General features: G+C 49.2%; 1 protein-coding gene across 3 annotated transcripts in view; it reads right to left on the minus strand.

The window, feature by feature from the left end:
* SORL1 (sortilin related receptor 1) overlaps positions 1-24074 on the minus strand; it is a 171382-nt gene that overhangs the window by 123004 nt on the left and 24304 nt on the right. For all 3 annotated transcript variants that reach the window (XM_027036764.2, XM_027036763.2, XM_027036762.2), the window contains exons 3-6: positions 23443-23568; positions 15435-15596; positions 13126-13193; positions 7344-7524 (exon numbers count right to left, since the gene is read on the minus strand). In XM_027036764.2, the coding sequence (XP_026892565.1) occupies positions 7344-7524; positions 13126-13193; positions 15435-15596; positions 23443-23568 (537 nt within the window). The remainder of the gene's footprint in view (positions 1-7343; positions 7525-13125; positions 13194-15434; positions 15597-23442; positions 23569-24074) is intronic.

Consider the following 24074-nt stretch of genomic DNA (forward strand, 5'->3'; position numbering starts at 1 on the left):
AAACATCGCAAAAATATAAATAATACTAAGGCCGAATGACGGCACCTGCGGAGGAGATCCTATCGGTATAAACTGTTCTTTCGTGCACATTCGAACACGCCCACAATTACAAAAAGTTTCACGAAGCTAATATTTATCAGAAGCATGTCCGGCATGTCAGAGGAAGAACTCTCAAACTCCGCTCATGTCCGAAAGGTAGCAGGAACGCTGACAGAAAACTCTCCACGTCAACTTTCTCAGAGTTCTAAAAATTAAATAAAGGCTCACCAAAACACAAGGGGCACTTACTCAAGAAGCGTGACTGAAGCACAGCGATAGAGATGACTTCGTGGCCTCAGTCCTGTCCCCTTCTCTCTCTGTGGTAGCCGTGGAAACCTAAGTGTGAAAACCAGCAGCCTAGTGGTCCCCAGAGAGCACAGACGCAAGAGTACTCCCATGGCTTGCTTCAAAACTGCATCCCCAGGCCTTCTGTTCATATCACCTGACTCCGCTCACTGCACAAACACACCTACAGCCAGGTCATTTACGGAAAACAGTGACAACTGGCAAAGGTTTAACACCACAGCTGCTGGAGAAGCATGACCACTCGGAGCTACCGAAAGGCTAACTAAAAAGCGTGGAAGGAAAAACGGGGGAAGCAGATGCCTGTAAGAGGCTCTGATAAGGTGCGAAATATCCCGGGGCATCTACGAGTTCACACACACGCATCTGCGAGCTGTGAGTATGATGAGGGTTGAAGTGAAAAGGGCCTGATCTTTCGCGGCTGGCTAGTAACCTTGGGCTCTACAGGAACAGCAGCCGAAGGCCAAGGCAGAGTTGTAGATGGCACTGAAAGCAGGCCCCCAACCCACGCTCAGAGGCCCTTGGCAAAAGCTACCGGAAAGTTCAAAGAATTTAAGAAAATCTCTAGCGGCGCCTGAGTGGCTCAGCTGGTTATGTGTCAGACTCTTGATTTCGGCTCAGGTAACGATTTCACAGTTGGTGAGTCCGAGCCCTGCGTCGGGCTCTACACTGACAGTACTGAGCCTGCTTGGAATTCTCTCTCTCCCTCTCTCTCTCTCTGCCCCTCCCCTGCTCGTTATCTCTCTTTCAAAAATAAATAAACATTAAAAAAATCTCTATTCAATCATTAGCAGATCACTAAGCCTAATTATCAAACATTTCATAGACCTCCACAACGAAAAATACAAACACTACAAAATGAATGCAGGGAGCTCACAAACAAAACAAAGATAGGCAAGAATAACAATAGCAAAAGGCAACAACAAAAAAATCCTGCCTTGAGGGGCTGCCACATTATATCATCTAAAATGTCTTACTTTCAACCAAAAAAATGACAAGACAAGCAAATAGTAAAGTATGCCCCCCCACACACACACACACGCGCGCGCACACACACACACAAAACAGTCAGTGAAAACCGTTCCTGAGGAAGGCCAGATATTGGATTTAGAGACAAAAATTTAAATCCTTATCATAAATAAGTTCAAAAAAATGAAAGGAGGGGCGCGTGGGTGGCTCAGTTCAGCATCCGACACAGGTTTCGGCACAGGTTCATGAGCTCAAGTCCTGCATTGGGCTCCATGCTGACAATGTGAAGCCTGCTTGGGATTCTCTCTCACCCTCTCTCTCTGCCCCTCCCCTGCTTGCTCTGCCTTTCTCTCAAAAATACATAAACTTAAAATAATTTTTTTTCACTGCTAGGAATTTACCCAAGGGATACAGGAGTGCCGACGCATAGGGGCACTTGTACCCCAATGTTTATAGCAGCACTCTCAACAATAGCCAAATCATGGAAAGAGCCTAAATGTCCATCAACCGGCAAATGGATAAAGAAGATGTGGTTAACATATACCATGGACTACTACTTGGCAATAAGAATGAAATCGTGCCATTTGCAACAAGGTGGATGGAACTGAAGGGTATTATGCTAAGTGAAATAAGTCATTCAGAGAAAAACAGATACCATATGTCTTCACTCATATGTGGATCTTGAGAAACTTAACAGAGGGCCATGGGGGAGGGGAAGGGGAAAAAATAGTTTCAAACAGAGAGGGAGGGAGGCAAACCATAAGAGATTCTTGGATACTGAGAACAAACTGAGGGTTGATGTGGGGTAGGGGAGAGGGGAAAGTGGGTGATGGGCATGGAGGAGGGCACTGTTGGGATGCACACGGGGCATTGTATGGAAACCAATTTGATAATAAATTATATTAAAATTTCTTTTAAAAATTAAAGGGAACCATGTCACAAAACTTAAAGGAAAGTATGAGAACACTATCTCACCAAAGAAAGAATATCCATAAAGATATAGAAATTATATAAATGGAAATTCTTGAGTGGAAAAGTACAATAACTCACAAGAAAAAAAAAAATCCCCAGAGGGGTTCAACAAGAGATTTGAACTGGCAATGAACCTAAAAACACATGAATTCTGATCATCCTCAATAAACCCAGATGAAATCTGACAATATTATACTAGGAAAGAAAACAGTTACCAAAGATCACATAGGATAAGATTCTCTTTACACAAAATGTCCAGAACAGGCGGGGCGTCCAGTGGCTCAGTCGATTATGCACCCGACTCTTGGTTTCATGAATTCGAGCTTCAGGCTTTCCAGGGAACCTGGTCGGAGTTCTCCACCCTCCCCCACTCGCGCTGTCTCTCTCAAATAAATAAAAATAAAACTTAAAAAAAAAGTTCAGAACAGGCAATTCTGTAAGGCAGGAACTAGATATGTGGCTGCCAGAGGCTGGGAGGCAAGGAGAATAGAATGGGGGTAAGAGGGTGATGAAACTGTTCTGGAATCAGGTAACAATAAGCATTACCCAGCCTTGTGAATATACTGACAACCTGTACATTTTAAAAGGGGGAATTTTATGGCATAGAATTATATCTCAATAAAGGTGTTATAAAAAATTAATTTTAAACTTCTTGGTATTATAGTTTTATTTACAATCTGTAAATGTGTTTGGGTTTTACTGCCGCGCTTAAGTTATAAACATTAAGTGCTTATACCTAGCGTTATGTTTACGCGCACTGAAGTAATGTTATGATTAAAATAATTTGTCGATAGCTTGGTTTTGGACAGTTATCCTAAAATTCACGCCGCAACTATGGTCAGCTAACTTCTCATAGAGAAGCCCACAATCCTGAGACAATTCCTAAGTTTTCTCATTATCTCTATCATCCTTAGAGACTTTAAATTAGCATAATGAGCATTAGAAACTGGTTTTGAATAGTGAAATTAGTGGTTGGTTGGTCAGAATAGCGAAAGTACAAATGAGCTGTCTTGGGAGATCAGCAGCATGCAAGATATTTGAATTGGCGATAATATCCTAAAGATATACACGTTGGCATGAACAGGACATAACAATTTAAGGAGGCCCGTAACCTCAACTTTTAGGGGTAATGCCTATGACTTATCAAGCTAGAGGATTCCAGTTGCCTGATGCCAACTCAAAGGGTAACAGAATCTTGCCTCCACAACAAGGGTCGGTTTTCTGTAAAGATCCATAGAGAAATATTTTAGACTTTGTATGCCATCCTGCCTCCATGCAACTAGTCAGTTCTGCCACTGTAACATGAAAGCAGTGACAGACAACATGGGGGCAAATGAAATAGCTGTTTCAATAAAACTTTATTGACAAAAACAAGGGAAGGGCCATAGTTTGCCAATCCCTGCTCTAGAACATTGTGTCTGCATCACCTGTAAGAACAGAGGAAATACCATCAAGCCCATACAGAGTGGGTCTTTGCTTACTGATACACATTTGTGCCAGAAAGGTCTGAACCTGGCTTGGACCATGGTAAGCTGGTGGTGAACCTACAGAGGAGCAGCTAGCTGTCACCCACCTCCGACATTCTGGCAACTGTTGATATCTACCGGCAAGAACCTAACAGCTACAGATTGCCAAGTTAACAAACCGAAGTTGGTTTGCAGAAGTATCTCGATGCTGCTTTAACGGCCTATCATTGTGAGGTGGACTATGAAGACAAGTAAGTGAACTTTGCGCCAAAAAACAAGGAATAAAAATTAAACTTAGGTTAAAAAAGATATGAAAGGAGGGGCAGCTGGGCGGCTCAGTCGGTTAAGCGTCCGACTCTTGGTTTCAGCTCAGCTCACGATCTCACGGTTTCCTGAGCTGGAACCCCACATCGGGCTCTGCACTGACAGCACAGAGCCTGCTTGGGATTTTCTCTCTCTCCCTCTCTCTCTGCCCCTCCCCTGCTCACACTGTCTCTGTCTCTCTCAAAAATAAATGAAAAAATAAAATAAATACGTAAACTATAAAAATACATACATCAAAGGGCATCAGACCAAAAGCACATATGACGTAAGATCCAGGCCAACAGGGCACCAAGGGATGCTGAAGAGTCAGATACCAGCTTCAGTCCAGAATCCAGATGGCTGTCCCCACGTATTCTAAAAAGCTAACTGGCAGAGAATTGTAATCATTCATGGTACTGGAGAAAAGCAAGAGAGTTAATCATCCAAGACCAATTTTCTGTGGTTTTCCAATTAGCTCCGTGATTTGATTTGAATCAGTTTAATATTAAGGTCACTCAGAATTCCCCACACCCAGGCAGCCCGAGTGCTAAGTACACCCCAGATAAGAAGTTATACTTGCAGACCTCAACACTCCCACTGATAGGGTTATCCAACCAAGTCCAATGTTGTTTATCCACATGGCTCAACAGTCTAATGTAATAAGAAGGAAGGAATTCAAAGGAAGAAAATACTCATTTTATCATCCACTGCCAGTTGTGTTTCTTCCCTCATCAACCCATCCAATCTACAATGTTCCTTGGACAACAGAATGGACTATTATCGAAAGCATCTGCAGACAGAAGGCCTCAGGGAAGAGCTTCTCGAATGTTGGAGATTCTTCGGCAGCCTAGGAATGCTCAGAAAATAATGCATTTGGGTCCTGCCATCCGCATTTGGAATACGTGCCCCTGCGTGACGGTGCCGTGCGTGCTCCTAAGACCGCCATTTGAGAAACGCTTCCATGGGGTGGCCGACCTCATCTGCCTCTGACCTAGAGCCTCGAGCTAACACCACTGACCTTGGAACCTGGTGGCTCACCATCAAGCCATGCAGAGAGCTGAGAGTTGACAATGAAAATACCGATCATTTAACACCCCCTGCCCCACCAAAAATAATCGACTGGCCTATGCTTTCTAAACTAGACAGGCGAAGATGGCATTCATTCAACTATTGTACGCTTGCTCTGGATCAAGCACCGAGCAGCATGCTGGGTACTACATCAGTGATGAACAAAACAGACACGGCCTCTCATCTGACCACTGGCCAGGACTAACAATAAACTTGCTGCCAGCAGTCTGCAAAGCAGCTATGTCGAGAGAGAACAGACATAGTCGTTAGGTCCGCGTGGAGGGCACAGAAAGTTCCAGCTGGGATATAACTTCAGCTCTTGGGTGTGAGATCCAGAAATAATAGGGGTGAGAGGGACGTAAAATAGCGCTCCACCTCAGCCCCAACTCGGTCAATAGAAGGACATTAAAATCATATAAATAAATTCAGGCCCAAGGAACTCACACAGGAAAGATCCAGGAGCCCTGAAAGACTGGGAACAATCCGGGACCTCAGGAGGGCCAAGAACATGTCACAAGGAATCAGTTCTCAGGCCTGGTTTCTCACCCTGAGCTCCCCTCACCACACCTCTGCCCAGGACAATCCAAGGGTGCCTGCCTAGTGGCCACTGTGCGTGTGTGAGAGAAAGTGACAGGCAAGGCAGGAAAGGAAGGACCAACAAGTGACCCAATGCAAACAGCTTGACAGAAGAAAAATTGCCATAATTTTAGTGGTTTCGCAGGGGCGCCTGGGTGGCTCAGTCAGTTAAGCATCCGACTTTGGCTCAGGTCATGATCTCACACTCCGTGAGTTCGAGCCCCACGTCAGGCTCTGGGCTGACAGCTCAGAGCCTGGAGCCTGCCTTGGATTCTGTGTCTCCCTCTCTCTCTGTCCCTCCCGTGCTTGCACTGTCTCTGTCTCTCAAAAAAAATGAGTAAGTGTTTAAAAACATAAAAATAAAACCATTTTGCAAAGTAGGTAATGGGGACTCTTTCTTGCCTCTAGCCCCCCACATCTTCTCACCGCAACCTTTACTCTCTGCTTTCCTTGCAGGGGAAGCCCTCTCTCCACCCCGAAGTCCTCCCAAGGTGGGGTGGCCTGCTTCTGCCAGGCCAGCTACCAATCATACAAGTAAGTGAGAACCTGGAGGAAAATATTACACCTGATCTTAGTCCCTAAGGTCAGTGTGATGGAAAGGAAAGTGCCTGCCAGCGGCCATGGTCAGAGCCTGAGGTCAAGAAGGGAATGGCCGCCATTGAGAAAATAAGCTTATAGCACTCCAGAAAGAGCAGCCCAGCCTGCTCTGGGTCAGGGCAGGTTCTTCCTTTACACAAGGGCAGTACGGTTGCAACCTACAATTTGACACAGCGGCAAAGCAAGCCCTGTTAAATAATCAACTCTGCGTTTAAATGAGCAAGCCCTCCATTCCAGCATCTGGCTCCATCCAACACATCAAATCAAGGGGACGATTTTCCCAAAGGCTGAGAAGTTAAGCTACTTACTGACAGCTGGAAGCTTAATCACTGCTTTTCTTCGAGTATTAACTCCCACTAGCCAGTGACTACACATTCTATTAGCCATGGAAATTAACATGTGTCCAGAATTCCCAAAGACATCACCCTAATGTGAAAGGAATCAGGCAGCGAGATGAAAGAAAATCACCACTGAGCCCCACCTCTCCTTTCTGTGTTCTTTTAATTGGGATGTCAAAGAAATGTGTGTTTAGGTTTGTGTTTTTTTTTTAATTTTCTAACTGTTTATTTTTGGGAGAGAGAGAGAAAGAGAGAGACAGAACGTGAGTGTGGGAGGGGCAGAGAGTGGGAGACACAGAATCCGAAGCAGGCTCCAGGCTCTGAGCTGTCAGCACAGAGCCCGACGCGGAGCTTGAAGTCATGAACCGCGAGATCATGACCTGAGCCTAAGTCGGATGCTTAACCGACTGAGCCACCCAGGAGCCCCATCAAAGAAGCACGTGTTTCACAAGGAGGCTTTGCTACCAGGAGACAAATTCCAAGGTCCCACAGACACCCTGAGTGGTTGTCTAAGCGTCTCCACCTCCTCCAGCCTCCCGGGACCGTCCAAGCCTCACGGGAAGGTTCATCTACGTCCAGTGCCCCTCAGTCGAGCTCCCGCGGGCGCCCCAATCCAGTCTCTGCTTGTGTAAACTCACCTGCTGGATCACAGCATGCCAAACCTCAGAAAGGAAACTCAAAGGGACTTTATTCCTTAGTGCCTTCAACTTACCACCACCTTGGTAGCAAACATGTACTTGTCCCGGAGCTGAAAGTCTCTCACTTCCTCCAGGATCACTTCCTGGTTCTCCCGCGACTGGAAGAAGTCTGTACTTCGGAACACCGTGGAGTAGCCAGAGGGCTCGTGCCGCTCGACGTAGATGGTGTTCGGCTTGTCATAGGGATCAACACCCCTAGAGGAAAAAGAGCAGTTGCTACCATCCCCATTGGAGAAATAGAGGTTCTTCTGTGCAGACAGCCAACAGGAGTTGGAGGGCATGAAAGTGGGGTCTACCCAGGATACTCTTTTGTCAAGGTTTTCACTGCTCTCTTTAAGGCGCCCTGGGTTTGGTTCCAGGCAAGCCTTGGCCATGCTTGAGAAGAATGAAAACAAGAAAAAGTAAAAGGCGGGCTATTTCGGAATCAATAAGCAATGGACTGCTTGAGGCTGTCAGGGGGTTTCTGGCCCCAAGTTATGAACCCCAGAGAATGAAAGACTGTGTGTCCCCAGGACGGTACGTGCTCAGAAGAACAGCTCTAGAAGAAACCACATGAGGAACCAGTGAGTCTAGCCTTGCTAACGGACCCTGCCCTTTCTGTTTCTGTCCATCCTGTGCTGTTGTCACCCGTCCATGCAATCGGGAATCATCCAACCAGTGCAAAGTCACGTTCCGTGAGGGTCCTTCACAAACTCTTTCCCACACGTACTGATCTCGCCGAGGTCCTTCAGAAACACAGAGCTCATTGCTCCCCCACTGCCCGTGCTCTGTCAACAGAGCACCCCTCTGCAGGGATGCTCCCTGCATGCACTCTGATCTGCACTTCGAAATCCTATTCATCTTCTGAGGTCAAGTTCAAGGCACCTCTTCCAGGAAGCCCTCCCCGCCAAAGCTCTCCACCCTTCTCCCAATCCAGGCAATGTATCTGCGCAGTGTTCAATTTCAAGCCTTTCATATGAATTTTATCTGAGTTTCAAACAAAGGTACAAAGCTGCTTTGGGTGGGTGGATTTTGGAATCACTCTTGTGACTTGACACAGTGGTGCTTCTTACTCACAGTGGTGCCTTTTATTCACTGTAATCTATTGTTCACCATAACGTGTCTGAGCCTCCTAGAGAAAGTACAGATGCTTTAAAGGCCACGTCTTAGATTTCTTTTTGTCCTACAGGGCTCCCAGCTGACCTGAACCTTGCTGCATGCAACCTGTGGACCACGGTACAAAGGCTATTTAAAAACTGTAACGCTGACTAGATCAAACTCCCTCGAGAAGAATCACTGAACCGGGGTCCCCCCCCACCCCAAATAAGGCCCCAAACAACAGCTGGAAGGACGATGAATCTGCCCCAGGTTTCCTAACTCTCCCAAGACCCCAGGCCAGGCAGACCTTTCAACATGTGGGGGAAATAACTAGAAGAACCGGGACGAGAGCTTCACAGGGAGGACGCAGTGATGGCCAAGGAAAGGCAGGACTCGCTTCTGTACCTGTCTTTGCACAGGGCCATATTCACAATGGCTCTCAGGATAATGAAGTCTCTGATATAGACTTCCTTTAGAGACGAACTGTCAAGAGTATGTGCTCCAAGAAAGAAAGAAAGAGGGGCACCTGGGTGGCTCAGTCGGTTAAGCGTCCGACTTCGGCTCAGGTCACGATCTCACTGTCCGTGGGTTCAAGCCCCGCGTCGGGCTCTGGGCTGACTGCTCAGAGCCTGGAGCCTGTTTCAGATTCTGTGTCTCCCTCTCTCTCTGACCCTCCCCCGTTCATGCTCTGTCTCTCTCTGTCTCAAAAATAAATAAATGTTAAAAAAAAAGAAAGAGGGGCGCCTGGGTGGCGCAGTCAGTTAAGCGTCCGACTTCAGCCCAGCCAAGTCACGATCTCGCGGTCCGGGAGTTCGAGCCCCGCGTCAGGCTCTGGGCTGATGGCTCAGAGCCTGGAGCCTGTTTCCGATTCTGTGTCTCCCTCTCTCTCTGCCCCTCCCTCATTCATCCTCTGTCTCTCTCTGTCCCAAAAAATAAATAAAAAACGCTGAAAAAAAAAAAAAATAAAGAAAGCAAGCAAGCAAGCAGGGAGGAGGAAGGGAGGAAGGAGGAGATAAGCAAGAGAGAAAACAGAAGACTTGACTTTGGCCCCACAATCCAGAGTCTCAGCAGGGCACTGGAGAAGCCAGCAGCCTTGGTCCCAATGTGGGATCATCAGACGCTCTGCTCCGGGTGCGTATGTGTGGGGGTGCTGTGGCATGTTCTCTGCTTTTCCACAATTAGAAGTACTGATTAAAGTACTTCCTCTACCCTAGAGGATATGCAAATTAAAACAAAGCTGCTAGATATTTTTTAAAAGGCAGAGAGGAAGGGACCTTGACTCAGATTATTTTGAGACAGAGCTCACCTCTATTATTCTTTCCTAAACAAAAGCAGCAGGCAGTATCTAGAGATAGAAAGAGCCAGGACCCTTCTCCCAATTCTCTTTCACAATCCATACTTGGACCTCCCGTTTCCGAAAGCCAGGCCACCGACAAGCTTCCGCTCCTTTGCCTTCCGCTACTTCCGGTTCTCTTTGCCCTCACTGGAATGAAAATGCAGAGGCTTGCTCCCATCTGTGAGCGCGGTCACCTGGCCTCACCCGGCCTCACGGAACACCCGTTCGTGATGCTCTACCGGCAACCTCTGAGTCCCTCCCCCATAGCCCTCCCACTGTCCTGTCTTGCCCGTCTCCAGCTCTGGATTACATAGATCATTGGTCTTCCTGACTCTTGCTGCTCCCAGGCTGCCACGCGTTATTGAACAAATGTATGTGCCATTATTCGCAGAGAGGTCAGATTACGCTCTCACATATTATGGGAAATCCTAGGGGGAAATCCTCCAAATAGCCTGAAATTCCCTGACACCAGACGTGTGATTATCTAAAATAAGATAAGCCGGTCCTTTCCCCTAAGGTATCTGCATATCTGCACGGAGGCAAAAAGTACAACATACAAATTCCCAAGCGTGATGTTCCTTTATTTGGTCATCCTGCTGGTTTGCCCTCTTGATATACGGTTACCTAAACAGATCAAAGGGCAATGCGTCCCTTTAAAACTCAAGCAAAGCAGGGGCGCCTGGGTGGCTCAGTGAGTTAAATGTCCGACTCTCAATTTCGGCTCAGGTCATGATCTCACAGTTTGTGAGTTCGAGCCCCACATAGGGCACCATGCTGACAGTGTGGAGCCTGCTTGGGATTTTTTCTCTCTCCCTCTATCTCTGCCCTGCTCGCTCGCTCTCTCTCCCTCTCAAAATAAGTAAATAAACCTAAATAAATAAATAAAAATAAAACTCAAAGAAGGCAAAAGAAAGCTCTAGTGGTATTCCTGGGGTAGAGGTTATACTTGGATAAGATTGTGGTTACAAGTTCACTGAGACACCACAACCGCTGCCCAAGGAAAGTAACGAAAGGACCAGAAACAGCTGCCCTCTTTGAAAAGGAAGTCCAGGGGCGCCTGAAGATACTCAGCTGGGAGACCCCTCCTTCCGTCTTGACTGACCGCCTTCGCCAAGGAAGCAGTACCAACTCGAAGACATTCCTCTTCAAATAAAGAGCTAACGGAAGCACAAACAGTATGTGCCACTCTGCGTTTAGTGATAACTAACACTACATGGAGAGGTCAAAAAACAAATGATAAACCGAGAATTATAAATACAAATGAACATACATGTGTGATATGTCATTTCACAAGACTAACAAATATGTAAAGAGCACCTGGAAATCAATAAAAAGACTAACCGATCAATAGAAAAAGAGCAAAGGGCGTGAACAGACACGTCGTCATAAAAAAAAGAAATAAAAATGACTCTTGACCAGGTTAAAAGATGTTCAAACTCATTCACAATAAAATGCAAACTAAGGGTAAGCATGTCTTACCTAACATACTGGCTGTGGAGAGAGGCACCATTCTATGTGGTTGAGATGAGAGCAAAATGTGGTACTCTCTATAGAAGATCTGGCAATCTCTACCAAAGTCACAATCTCAATGCTTTATTCACTGGGGATATAGCTGTCTACAAAATTGACCAAAGCCTCTGCCCTTGTGGAGCTTTTTTCTATTGAGAGAAAGACAAATGATAAGCCTAAAAATCTTGGTAAATGCTACGCAAGAAAAGAGCAGGGTACAGACAATGACAGGAGAGGAGGTGCAGTTTTAGTAGGATCCTTAAGATAGGCCTCATTTAGAAAGGGTTATTTGAACAGACTTGAATGAAGTAAGGGAATAAGCAATACGTATATCTTGAATAAGAGCTGTTTCGGCAGGGAGGAAAGTAAGTGCAAAGGCCCTGTGGTAGGAACGTACTTGGTATTAACCTGAGAGAAACGTTGGTGCATATTAAAAGGTTCAACGCAGAGAGAGGAACAAGATCAGACCTGTTTTTAGGAATATCAACCAGGCCATGTACTGAGAATTAACTGCAGAAGGACAGGAGTGGCAGCAGAAAGACCAGGTGGACAACTGATGAGTGACAGTGGTGGCTTGGAGTAAAGTAGCAGCCACATAGTAGATCCTGGATATAAACCGAAGGAAGAGACGACAGGATTTCCTGGTAGGTGGGATGTGACACATGAAACACACATGAAATCAGTGACGACTCAAAGTTCTTGCCCTGTACAACTAGAAAGTGAAATGGGGAAGATTACAGGAGCAGCTGACTGGGGGCAGTGAAGGTCAAGTATCTATCTGGGAAGAATCAACTTTGAACCGGTGGAGTGACCCACTGACCCAGCACATCCTTCTCTGGGAACCTTTTCTGCACATTCGCCCACGCGGGGACAAATCCATGTATTCAAGGCTGCGTCCCGCATCCTGCAACTGTGAAAGATCAGGAACAAGTAGGACTAGAAACAATTGTACTTCTTGAAGGGCGGCTCTGTTGACTTCACTCTCCCTTCCCAAAACCCTACAATGGCTCCGCGACGCTTTCAGAATTCAGTCCAGGTTCCTTTACCAAGCACTGCAGATTCGGATACCCACATCCCTTCCCCCAAACTTCACCCCCAACATACGGTCCAAAAGTCAGACTCGGTGCTCTCCACCCGAGACCACAGTGTCTCATCTCTGCCTCGGGCCATTCTGTTCCTGCCTGGAATCCCAGCCCGCACACCTCCACGCCCTCCGGCGACCTCCAGCCTGCCGCACACATCCTCACTCAACAGCAAGCTTTTCTATGGAGCTGTGGCCTTCCCATCTGGAAAGAACTGTGTCCCTCCTCTGGCTTCTCCTGCTACGTCCATGACTTCTGTGCTTCTTTCCAAACGTGTTCTGTGCACAAAATGTCTTTTCTTACCTCCTAAGCTGCGGTCTCCTTAGTAACTCTGGCCATAAATTATTCAACATCTACCCTAAAGCATCTAGCATGTTTTATATTCAGCAAACGCCAAAAAAAAAAAAAAAAAAAAAAAAAAAAAGTTATGAATGAACAAGTGAATGAATTTTCTATACAGAAAAATCCACACTTCTGTTATCATGCTCGAAGAGTGAAGGTCGTTAGAAATTCTAATCCATGCAAGTGCTTGGAGATTCCCCTGGGTCCCCTGATGGATTGAAAAACGCAAAAGCTCTGCCACTTTTCTCACAAATAGCCTTCCTTTCTCATCCCCCACCACCTCCCACACTGGGTGTATTATACTGGCACCTCTAATTCCCAGGTCTGGAGCGTGCATTTTCTGAACCACAGGCTTTGCATTTCAGGTGAGGGTAGGTGTGCCCTCCATGAAGGAGCCAGGACTCAAAAAAGGTGATTATGTAATTCTAACTCCTTCGATGGACGACTTACCAAGAAAAGGATTTCACGTGTTCCTGAATCAGGATCCAGGTCTGGCCAAAATCATCCGACTTCCACAGCTGTAAAGACCAAAAGGACAAGAAGGAATCAGGATCGAAGCAGCACCCACCACCCGAATGGCCTGGCCCTCAAACGCCACCTTAAATAACACTTTGGCTGTGAAGACAGGGACAGAGATCACCAGGGCCAGCTCGATTACTCCAAATACAAACAAGGGCAGGGAGGGAAGTTCCTCCCCATAGTTACTAAGACCTCAAGAACTACAAGAAAAAAAATGACTGGGGCTTATCTTCCATTTACAGATCATCAGAAATTACAGTTTACTCAAGACTAGCCCTCAGGTAGAGTAAAAACAAAAGGATTACACTCCATTCTTCCCGCTTAGGAAACAGTGTCCTTAAAAACCGGTAAGGGCTAAAATGAACAAATCAGGAGACTCTAGATGCTGGAGAGGATGTGGAGAAATGGGAACCCTCTTGCACTGTCGGTGGGAATGCAAACTGGAAAACAGTGTGGAGGTTCCTCAAAAAATTAAAAATAGATCTACCCTACGACCCAGCAATAGCACTGCTAGGAATTTACCCAAGGGATACGGGAGTGCTGATGCATAGGGGCACTTGTACCCAATGTTTATAGCAGCACTCTCAACAATAGCCAAATTGTGGAAAGAGCCTAAATGTCCATCAAGTGATGAATGGATAAAGAAGTTGTGGCTTCTATATACAATGGAATACTACTTGGCAATGAGAAAGAATGAAATCCCGCCATTTGCAGCAACATGGATGGAACTGGAGGGTATTATGCTAAGTGAAATAAGTCAGTCAGAGGACAGATTATCATAGGTTTTCACTCATATGTGGATCTTGAGAAACTTAACGGAAGACCATAGGGGAAGGGAAGAGGGAAAGAAATAGTTACAAAGAGAGAGAGAGGGAGGAAAACCACAAGACTCTTAAATACAGAGAACAAACTGAGGGTTAATGGGGGGCGGAGAGGGGAAAGTGGGTGATGGGCAGTGAGGAGGGCACTTGTTAGGATGAGCACTGGGTGTTGTATGTAAGCCAATCTGACAACAAGTTATATTCATAGAAACAAACAAAGAAAACCATAAGGGGTCGTGGTGACTAAAGGAGAACAGAGAGAACACTGGCTAGGCACAGAGGCAAAGAGCACCAAAGGGAAACACCTTGAATACAAAGGATACGGCCATGAGTAATTAACTTGCCGATCTTGATCTTTGCCAAAGCCCATGAACTTCCAAACACCAAACCTGAGCCCCTCTGGCCCTGGTGACCATGTATTATGAAGCAGGGGCGCCTGGGTGGCTCCATCGGATAAGCATCCGACTCTTGATCTCAGCTCTGGTCACGATCTCACAGATTGTGCCAGCAGAGCAGAACCTGCTTGGGATTCTCTCTCTCTTTCTCAAAATAAATAAATAAACTTTAAAACAGAAGAAGAAAAAGCAGCAGCAGCAGCAGCAGCAGGGGACCACAAAAAAACAATAATCCACCTATACTGGTAAACTGACCCAGCCTTCCTTAGGTTACTCCCTAAGGCAAGTAAGTGTAAACAGATCATGTTTTCGTTAAACAACCAGCAAAGAAAGAGAAAGGTTCCAAGGTTCCTCTGAGCAAAGCCATTCAAAAGTCATCATTAATCCAAACCCACAGGGTCTACAGGCTTCACAGGATTAGACCAGACCAATGCTGCCGATTTGGCAAGTTTCAACCTTGAGATATAAATCCTACAGGGGCTCTCTCCCCATCTTGCTTTCCTTCAAATCCAGGTTCGAGGAGGAAAAACCACACACATTTATATTTGCATATGCACGCACACGCACAAAGAAGAAAAATTTTAAATTTAATGGTCATTTCAATTAAATGGTACAAAATCAGTGTGTTTACAGTAGAAGATGGGAAAGGTGGAACAGAAATTCACTAAGGGGTCCCAGCAGAGCTCAGACTCCACCCTTCTTTAGCTGGCTCTCTCTGGTTAATTTCTAGAGCTTCGATTTACCCCTAAAACCCACAAAAGTGCATCTACACCAAGAAAGGCACGATGTTTAACAGGGCCTGCCAAGTGCTTGGCGTCACCCCCTGGCCGGGATGCATTCTGAAAGTGCCAGGGAGATCTAGTTTTCCTTAGCCATGGGAAGTGAAATAATAGCTACAAAGGCTAAGCTTGGGGGAGGAGGGAGGGAGGGGCCGGGGGAGGTCACTCAGAGGCCACACGATCCACACGGGCAGAGCAGAAAACTCGAGAAGCCCCACCTGACTATGTTCCAGAAGCTCCCTTACCTGCTTGTTGGGGTGAGACCTGTCAAAGCCCAGGAGAAGGTTGGAGGCTTTGCTATGCAGCAGGAGGTCGGCCGCCCGGAATGGGATGGAAAAGCCTTGGAGGGTGTTGCAGAAGTCAAACGTGATCCAGAGGTACTGGGCATAAGCATCTGCAAAGATGTACTGCAAGAGGGAAAAAAAAAAAAAAAGGCAAGTTCAGAGCAGACCTGGCCAGGGCCACCCACAGCCCCGCTTCTCACAGCGCATGCGGTGCTGGGGGCCTGTGGGGCCTCTGTGCGGCTTCCTCGCCATCCCCGGGCCAGGAGATGCCGGTGCTTGCCAAGCAAGGCTCAGGGAAGGAAGGGGTGCGGCACGGGCTGGGACAGAGCCAAAGACTGCTCTCCTTTAACCAGGTAACGGCGCGAGTCAAGCCTTCCTTTCTTTTCTCTCAGCTGACTTGGCCATTCTCCCTCTCTGGCAGGTCACTCGGTCACAATCGGAGGGTGGCTACCGGCAGCGGGGACACAGAAGTCCTGCTCTTCAGACCTGCTGCACACAGACAGGACTGTTTCTACTACCCCTCCGTCCTCTGAGGAGCTACGGAGCATGTCTTCCCAGGAAAATCCCTAAAGTCACACCCATCTAGGAAGATGAGCTTCTCCTTGACACGAGGCCAGGTGACAGGGCAGCTCGGAGGACCGTGCAGCCAGTGGGGCCGGCAGACTCACTGTGGGGCACGGCAGGAAACAGCCTGGGGGAGCAAGGGCGGCACCCTATTTAGCCCCTGCACAAGCCGGACTGTGGAGTGACGGCCAACCCAAAGAGTCCTCGAGGGGAGGGGCGCCTGGGCGGCTCAGCCGGTCGAGGGTCCGACTTCGGCTCAGGTCGCGATCTCACGGTTCATGAGTTCGAGCCCCGCATCGGGCTCTGCACTGGTGGTGCGGAGCCTGCTTAGGATTCTCTCTCTCTTTCTCTCTCTGCCCCTTCCCCACTTGCACTCACTCACACTCCTCTCTCTCTCTCTCAAAATAAATAAATAAATAAAGAGTTCTCGAGGGGAAGGGACAGAGGCAATTCAACCTGACAAATGTGCATTTAATGTTCACCACGGACCAGATGGTACGATGCCACGGTGAAAACACAGAATCCTTAGGGTCCGGAGTGGCAGAAAGAAAGACACAATCGTGGATAACTATAACTCGAGGGAAAATGTAATTCAGTGAGACACCATGGACAGAGTCCTACGAGGAACGCAGAGCACAGATTAGTCCCAGTTTGGGAGACCAGAAAGGACTCCAGGGAAGAGCCGGCCCTTGTAAAAGGCAGGCAAGACTTACACAGGGAAAGAACATCCCAAGTCTGAGGCAGTTTGCGCTTGGGTACAAGGGCGGGCGGAAAAAAAAGTCCAGCACGGACTTGAGGGCCTGAGGGAACGGATCACGAAGCACAGACGGTGGCAGGCCTTGAACGCACAGGAGAGATCTGAAGGAAAGCCTCCCTGCTCCCACAAGGGCAAGGGCGGCTCAGAGGGTCACCGTGAACCGGAGCAAGAGGGACCCAGCTCCTCGGGCGCCAGCCAGTCCCCGAAATCAACAACCCAAAGGAATCCGTTCAAGCACACGCCCCCTAATTGGCTGCATCTGACCCAGATCAATCTTCTGTTCAGAATCCTTTTGGTGCTAACAGCCCAGGCACGTCCTAATGCTCTGCATTCGCTTGCACGCTGCTCCTGCTCCTTTCCCTTTGGCTTTTCCCTCCCCAATTCCCAAGAACACGCTCTATGTGTTTTTCTGTTTCCTCCACAGCATCTAATGCAAAACTCCAAAGTCTGCAGGAGCCTAATTAAATCTAACCAGAGAGGCTAGTAAACGTTTTGAAACCAAAAACTACCATAAGCAAATGCAATGTTGTAACAACAGTCATGATCCTAAGAGGACCATCATGATTTCTGGCACGAAGGCGTTCCCTAGAAGTAACAGAGCCCATCTTCCTGCTCCGAAACCATCTTGGTTCCTAAGGTAGGGAGTGTTCTCGGTTTAAAAAGATTTCTGGGGCACCTGGGTGGCTTGGTTGGTTAAGCATCTGACTCCTGGTTTTGGCTCAGGTCATGATCTCGTGGTTTCGCGAGTTGGAGCCCTGCATCGGGCTCTGCGCTGACAGCACTGAGCCTGCTTGGGATTCTCCCTCTCCCTCCCTCCCTCTCTCTCTCTCTCTCTCTCTCTGCCCCTCCTGTTCATGCTAGCTCTCTCTCAAACATAAACTTTCAAAAACTAAAATATAATATAAAAATAAATAAAAAGACTCCTCTAGAAATCTACTCCATGGCTTCGACAGGTGTCACATTTAAAAAATCTAAAAATTTAGATTATCTAAAATTAGCTTATTATCTAAGCTTATTAGATCATTATCTAAAAATTAGCTTATTATCGTTCCTGATAACAGCTAAATGCGGCAAGAACAGGGATGCCTGGCTGGTGCAGGTGGTGGAGCACGCAACTCTTGATCTCAGGGCCGTGAGTTCGAGCCCCACGTGGGGCACGGGGTTTACTCTAAACAAACAATCCAACAGAAGGTGTCAGGAGTACTCAGCGTGCGCCAGGCACTGAGTTGCAAACGTGTGCCTGCCTTACCAAATTCCATCCTTCTGGTACTCACGGCAAGTCAGGGCTTTAGCTATTCGTGTCATCTCCTTTACTGACGAGGACACTGAAGTGCAGAGAAGTTCACTGGCCAAGGTGACCCAGGAGGCAGCATCTACCTCGGTGTCTGGCTGGTTCAGAGCCCGTCCCTGAACAGTCCATCCACCAAGCCTTCCCTCTCCTGCTCCAACAGAGGCAGCATTTCCTGAATTTCATGCCGAGGTCGCACATTGTTCCCCGGGGCTCATTCCTGCGCCTCCTCTCTTACTCTGCTCCTCAAGCTTTTGCGGGCAGCTCCCTTCCCCCGCCCCGTGGCAACGCTGAATCATGCCACGCCTGCACGCCCCACACCTGACCACCCCATCCTCGACTCCCCTCCTCTGGCACGATCAGACGTGTGGTGACCTTTAATCTACGGCCTCACCCTGACTGCTGCCCTCCTCGGCATCTCCCCTCTAATGCGCCGAGGTATTTCGCCGGGTCCAAAACCGAGCCCTCCCACACCTTCCGGCCACGTCCCCAGCTCTGTGCGTGCGACCCCGTCCCCCGGCCCGAGTTCTCACCATTACGGGTGGCACTCCACTGTCTTCCCTCGGCCCCCACTCCCAATCAGCCACCCAGCCGGCCACGTTTTCCTTTTTACACTCTCCGCTCTCCTTTTTTTTTATCCCCGGTGCTGCCAAGTGTGGCCCACTTCCTACTGGTGGAGCCCCCGAGCAAACCGGTGCCGGGCACTGGGTTTTGGTCCTTCTCATGCCTTCTAGGGCTTGGCAGGGTGCGAAACGCTCAGCGGGTGATTCGAGGTCTGGCTGAGCAACTGGGCAACTTCATGCCTATATTACCACAACGGTTCCCTTCCCGGCCCCTCTCTAATCTTTCCCCTTCTAATGCATCCCGCATATTGCCAGGACACACATTTCCCTATAAGACACTATTTACAGCAAGCCCCCTTACTCAGACCCTGCTATGGCTCCCTACTGTCCTCAAGGCCAAAAGCCAACACGACCATCTTCAGATGAGCACCTGCCCGATACCCCAAAGCACCGCGGTGCAAACGCTCCACCCGAGAAGTGAATCTCCCCACCGCCTGCACAGAAACCACATACGCCGGCCCCTTGAAGTCTCGGCCCGTGGCCTGTTCCCCCTCTTCGACTCCCGCCAACTCCACGTAGCTACTGGAATCATGCCTGTCCTTGAAGCTCCATTTCCAACCCCAAGTACCCCGTGAGGCCTTTACTTCCCTGATCCAACCTCGCTGAATCCCCAGCCCCACACACACCCGTGGGTTCCAGCCAGCACTCGGGCACGTGTGGCTTCACGTGGTTACATAACCGTGCTGCGTGTGCACGTGACAGGAAGTACAGCACATCCTACTCTGCCTTTGGTCCCCAGCCTGCCTGGCTGTCAAGTCTGCCCGAGGCCAGCCCCACAGATCTGCCAGAAGAGCCGACCTGACCTACCAAGTGCTTCCTGGGCGATGTGATTTCAGGAGCGTCCTCACGCATCCCCACCTTCCCCACCCTGTCGGCAGTCACTGAATATTCAGCCCTGGGCTTACAACTATGTTTCTTCGTGGAGTGCCTGGGTGATTCAGGCAGTGAAGCATCCAGATCTTGGTTTGGGCTCAGGTCGTGATCTCACGGTTTGTGAGTTCGAGCCCCGTGTCAGACTCCACGCTGACACGCGCAGAGCCTGCTTGGGATTCATTCTCTCTCTCTCACTCTGTCCTCTCTCTCTCAAAATAAACTTTTTGAAAAATGTATTAAAACAAACACCTATGTTTTGTCTTTAAAATACAGAGTCTAGAAACATAAACTACAGAAGGGGCGCCTGGGTGACTCCGTCGGATAAGCACCTGACTCTTGATTTTGGCCCGGGTCACAATCTAACGGTTTGCGAGTTCAAGGCCTGCATCAGGCTCCTTGCAGACAGTGCGGAGTCTGCTTGGGATTCTCTCTCTCCCTCTCTCTCTGCGCCTGCTCTGCTCTCTCTCGCTCTCTCACTTTAAACTTAAAAAAAAAAAAAAAAAAAAAGCTACAGAATTCACCTCCATGTTAGCACAAGTGATTCTCTCCAGTTCTGAGGGGAGGAACCAAGAGCACAAAGACAGGACAAAGGGCACACAGGAGGCAATGAAGGAACATAACTCCAAAAGGGAAAGAGAGAGGACCAGCTCTCGAGGCCAGGAAGCCTGGCTGCACACTCGGGGGCCTTTTGTAAGGAGCCCCAGGTGTATGCAGACACTGCGTGGCTGACCTCAGGGGCACTGTGAGGCCAGCAGCACTGGCGGGTGGCCAGGGCTGTGCACTGCTTCAGGGAAGCAGCACACAAGGCTGAGAAGAAGGAAGTGGGGCTGTTGGCAGGTACGAAAATAGACCCAGACACTCACATGACCCCCCGAGCCATTCCATCTCCATCATGAAGCAAAACCACTGGACCACAGCTGCTCGCCTACCCAGCACCTCCTTTCCCCTTGCACAGGTACACAGCCCCTCAGGCTTCCACGTGGCCCTTGTGTGACATCCTCACCTTTGCAGGCAGCTGCTGATGGTCATTTCAGCCATTTCAAACCATACTCCTTGACAGCCCCCCTAACATCTTCACACAGGGGACGTGCCTGGGCCCCGCACCCAGGACTTAACAGTAAGGCACCCAGCCTGCGTGATTTTTCTCAGGAAGTGGTGGGTCTGGTGGGGCAATCTGCCTTCCAAGGGACAAAGGCAAAAGTAACAGAAGTAACGGGCACAACGAGAGTCACGGTTTCCTTCCTGAGAAGTCTGGGGAGGGGTGACCACCTTCTTTGGGGAACTAGAAACTCAGCAGAGAAGGCTGTGTCTCCAACCCACTCAGTCTGCTCCAGGCTCGGCCTCCACCCGTCACCAGGTTCTCCAAGAAGGCGGTTCCTCTTCTGTTTCCCCACTGACTGCAAAGCACGTCCCTCTCTCCCACGAGAAACCCAAGCTGTACCACCTTCCAGGGAGGGCATGCCCCGCGGGCATGCCCCGTCCCCCCGGGCACCTCAAACTCCCTGACAACCACCCCTGGAGTTCTCTTCCCGCTCGCCCCAGCACCCTGGCCCCTGCCCTGCTCCTTCTTCAGACCTGTTGCTTCAAAAGCCCCTCTCCCCCCTGCACCAAACCATCTTCGAGAGCCCAGAACATCATCCTTCCTGTCTTCTGACTACTGAGACGTGCATGCGGGCCCGGCAGCCGCTCACCACAACCCATGACAAGCAGGAAGGAAGTCAGAACCTGCTTGCAGACCTCTGTGCCCTTGCAGTGGGAGGCGAGGAGGGGGCAGAGAGAGCTGAAGAGGAAGATTCCAGAGGGACAACAGGGTGGTTCCAAGGCCACAACTGCAGTGAGAGTTAGCTCTGGGGCGATGTGTAAAAAGTCATGGTAACAGGCACAGCCTGACAAAGTGAGTAATCTGAGAGTTATTTGATTCCCAGAGGCAAGAGGGGGGCATACAGATCTCTCCGTGGGAGATGTGGCACAGCCAGCAAGCTGGACCCTGGGGCAGGGTTCCTCACCTCACGGAAGTCAAGCCCTGGGGGCAACAGGGCCCATCCAACTGTGGGAGCCCCGAGCACCAGGGCTGCCTGGCCAAGAGCAGTGGGCAGTGTGGTGCAAAGGGCCGGCAATCTTGTCTACAGAGCCAATTCCCTCCAGCACCCCTTCCTTGTTTCTCAGCGCGGAGGGAGTTAGGGAAGAGGTGAGTTTGTTCCTAACTGCTGCTTTTCTTCAAGATCAGGCAGGACTGATGGGAACCACGACGTACCAGTAATAATTATTTTAGTTTAAAAAAAAAAAAATAGGGGTGCCTGGGTGGCTCAGTCGGTTGAGTGTCCAACTTCGGCTCAGGTCATGATCTCACAGTCTGTGAGTTCGAGCCCCGCGTCGGGCTCTGTGCTGACAGCTCAGAGCCTGGAGCCTGTTTCGGATTCTGTGTCTCCCTCTCTCTGACCCTCCCCCGGTCATGCTCTGTCTCTGTCTCAAAAATAAATAGACGTTAAAAAAAAAAAATTAAAAAAAAAAATGTTTTTAGGGGCGCCTGAGTAGCCCCGCAGGTTAAGCGTCTGACTTTGGCTCAGGTCATGATCTCGCAGTTCATGAGTTCGAACCCCGCGTCAGAAAGCTCAGAGACTACTTCAGACTCTGGCTCCCTCTTTCTCTGCGCCTCCCCACCCCCTCTAAAAAATAAATAAACATTAAAAAAAATTTTTTTTTCATTGTTGCTATACCCATTAGTAAACAGCTGCTTCCTTGAAACCCAGGAGTGGTCCCTCCTAAGGGTCCAGGCCACTGGTCCTGTCCCACAATCCAGCAACTAAAAGGTTAATGCCTGGCCCAGCAAGTGTGGCCTTCAGGACCCAGCTCCCTCCAGACTGGGTCTGTTCTGATTGGTCAGTGCCATACCAGTGGCTAAATATTTTGAATACAGGAAATGGGAGAAGCCAGCGCTGGGGGGTGGGCAGGGAGGAGGTTTAACCTGGCCGAGATGCCTATGGATCTTGTTCCTTTCTGGATGCACAAAAAAGTTCGGCTCAGGTCATGATCTCACGGTGCGTGGGTTCGAGCCCCGCATCGGGCTCTGTGCTGACAGCTCAGAGCCTGGAGCCTGCTTCGGATTCTGTGCCTCCCTCTCTCTCTCTGCCCCTCCCCTGTTTATGCTCTGTCTCTCTCTGTCTCAAAAATAAATAAAACATTAAAAAAAAATTTTTTTTTAAAAAGCAGCAGCTATGCTTACCTCAGAGGTTTCTGAGCATCCTTAGAAGCAGAGGTCTTAACTCTGGAAGTGAGCTAGGACTCACCAGGGTGGGGAAGAAAGCAATCAAATACAAGTCTCTGAGCTAAAGCTCCCTAACCTTGCAGGCTGCCTGATTCCTGTCCTCCCCACCTCTGCAGCCGCCTCTCTGGGACCCGGGACAATCTCAAATCAATGCTCCCTCCAAATCTAATTGCCTGGGGTTCTGCTGCAGAAACAAAGCCCCCAGGCCAGCCAGCTGGGAAAACAAATCAGGAGGCACAGCAGGTCTGCAGCCTTGGTTTTCTCTCCTCCACTGGTGCAGGTTTGGGGGGAGGGAGGGGCGCGCATGGGTAACGCGTTTGCCACCTGTGAGTAGGGCAGCTCATTAGCTGGAAGATTTTCTGCGCATTAGCCCGACAGGTTTGTCTAGAAATCCCGCCTGGCAGGCACCTGGCCCGCCTGATTATGCACAGTTCCACCCTGACAACCGTGTTCTCCCAAGGTTGGCAGAAAAACAGTCACTGCCGAGGTGCAAACAGATGACAAGGAAGTCCTTCTGCCAGCCCCCCTTTAGCAGAGCAGTCGTCCCGGATGGAATCAAGCCCCAGGAAGTCACGACGGGTGGGACAGCGCTTCCTTACACGCTTGTTGTCCGCGGGGCTGTGGTAGAACTGTGCGATCACGGCTTCGCTGCTGTTTCCCACGCCGAAGTTCAACTTCTCGGAAATTTTCTTGAACGATTTTCCATAGTCATAAGACACGTACACCTGGATGAGGGAGGAGGAGAGGGCAAAGAAGACAGAGCTGGTGAGAAACGCCGCAGAAAAGACCCCATCTGTGAACATCCCGCCCTGGATCCCAAGTGTGGGTGAGAGGCCCCCGGTGTCACGAAACGACAGAAGCCAAGGGATGACACACACAGGAGAAGCGGGGCACCTCTCCGTCCAGTCACGTGGGGGGGCGGACGGCAGGGCAACGCCTGCTACACAGGCTCCTTTCTGCGGCCAAGACACGACCCCCCTGCAGGGGGAGACCCACGGATGGCGACGAGGCTGACCTCCTCCCCACGGCCGGGTCAAGTGTTTAACAAATTACATCCAGCGGCAGATAGAATGTGGTTGTCTGGGGAGGGGAGGGACTGGGAACTTGTTTTGCCATCTGTCGAAATGTCCCCAAAAGGTAATCTAATCCTTCAATCCTCTGCTGGGAAGTTCTGTTCCTACAGCACCGAGGAAGATGAAAGAAAAAAAGAAAAAAAAAAAACCCTCCCGGG

This window comes from Acinonyx jubatus, chromosome D1, assembly GCF_027475565.1.
Source record: "Acinonyx jubatus isolate Ajub_Pintada_27869175 chromosome D1, VMU_Ajub_asm_v1.0, whole genome shotgun sequence".
Lineage (NCBI taxonomy): Eukaryota > Metazoa > Chordata > Mammalia > Carnivora > Felidae > Acinonyx > Acinonyx jubatus.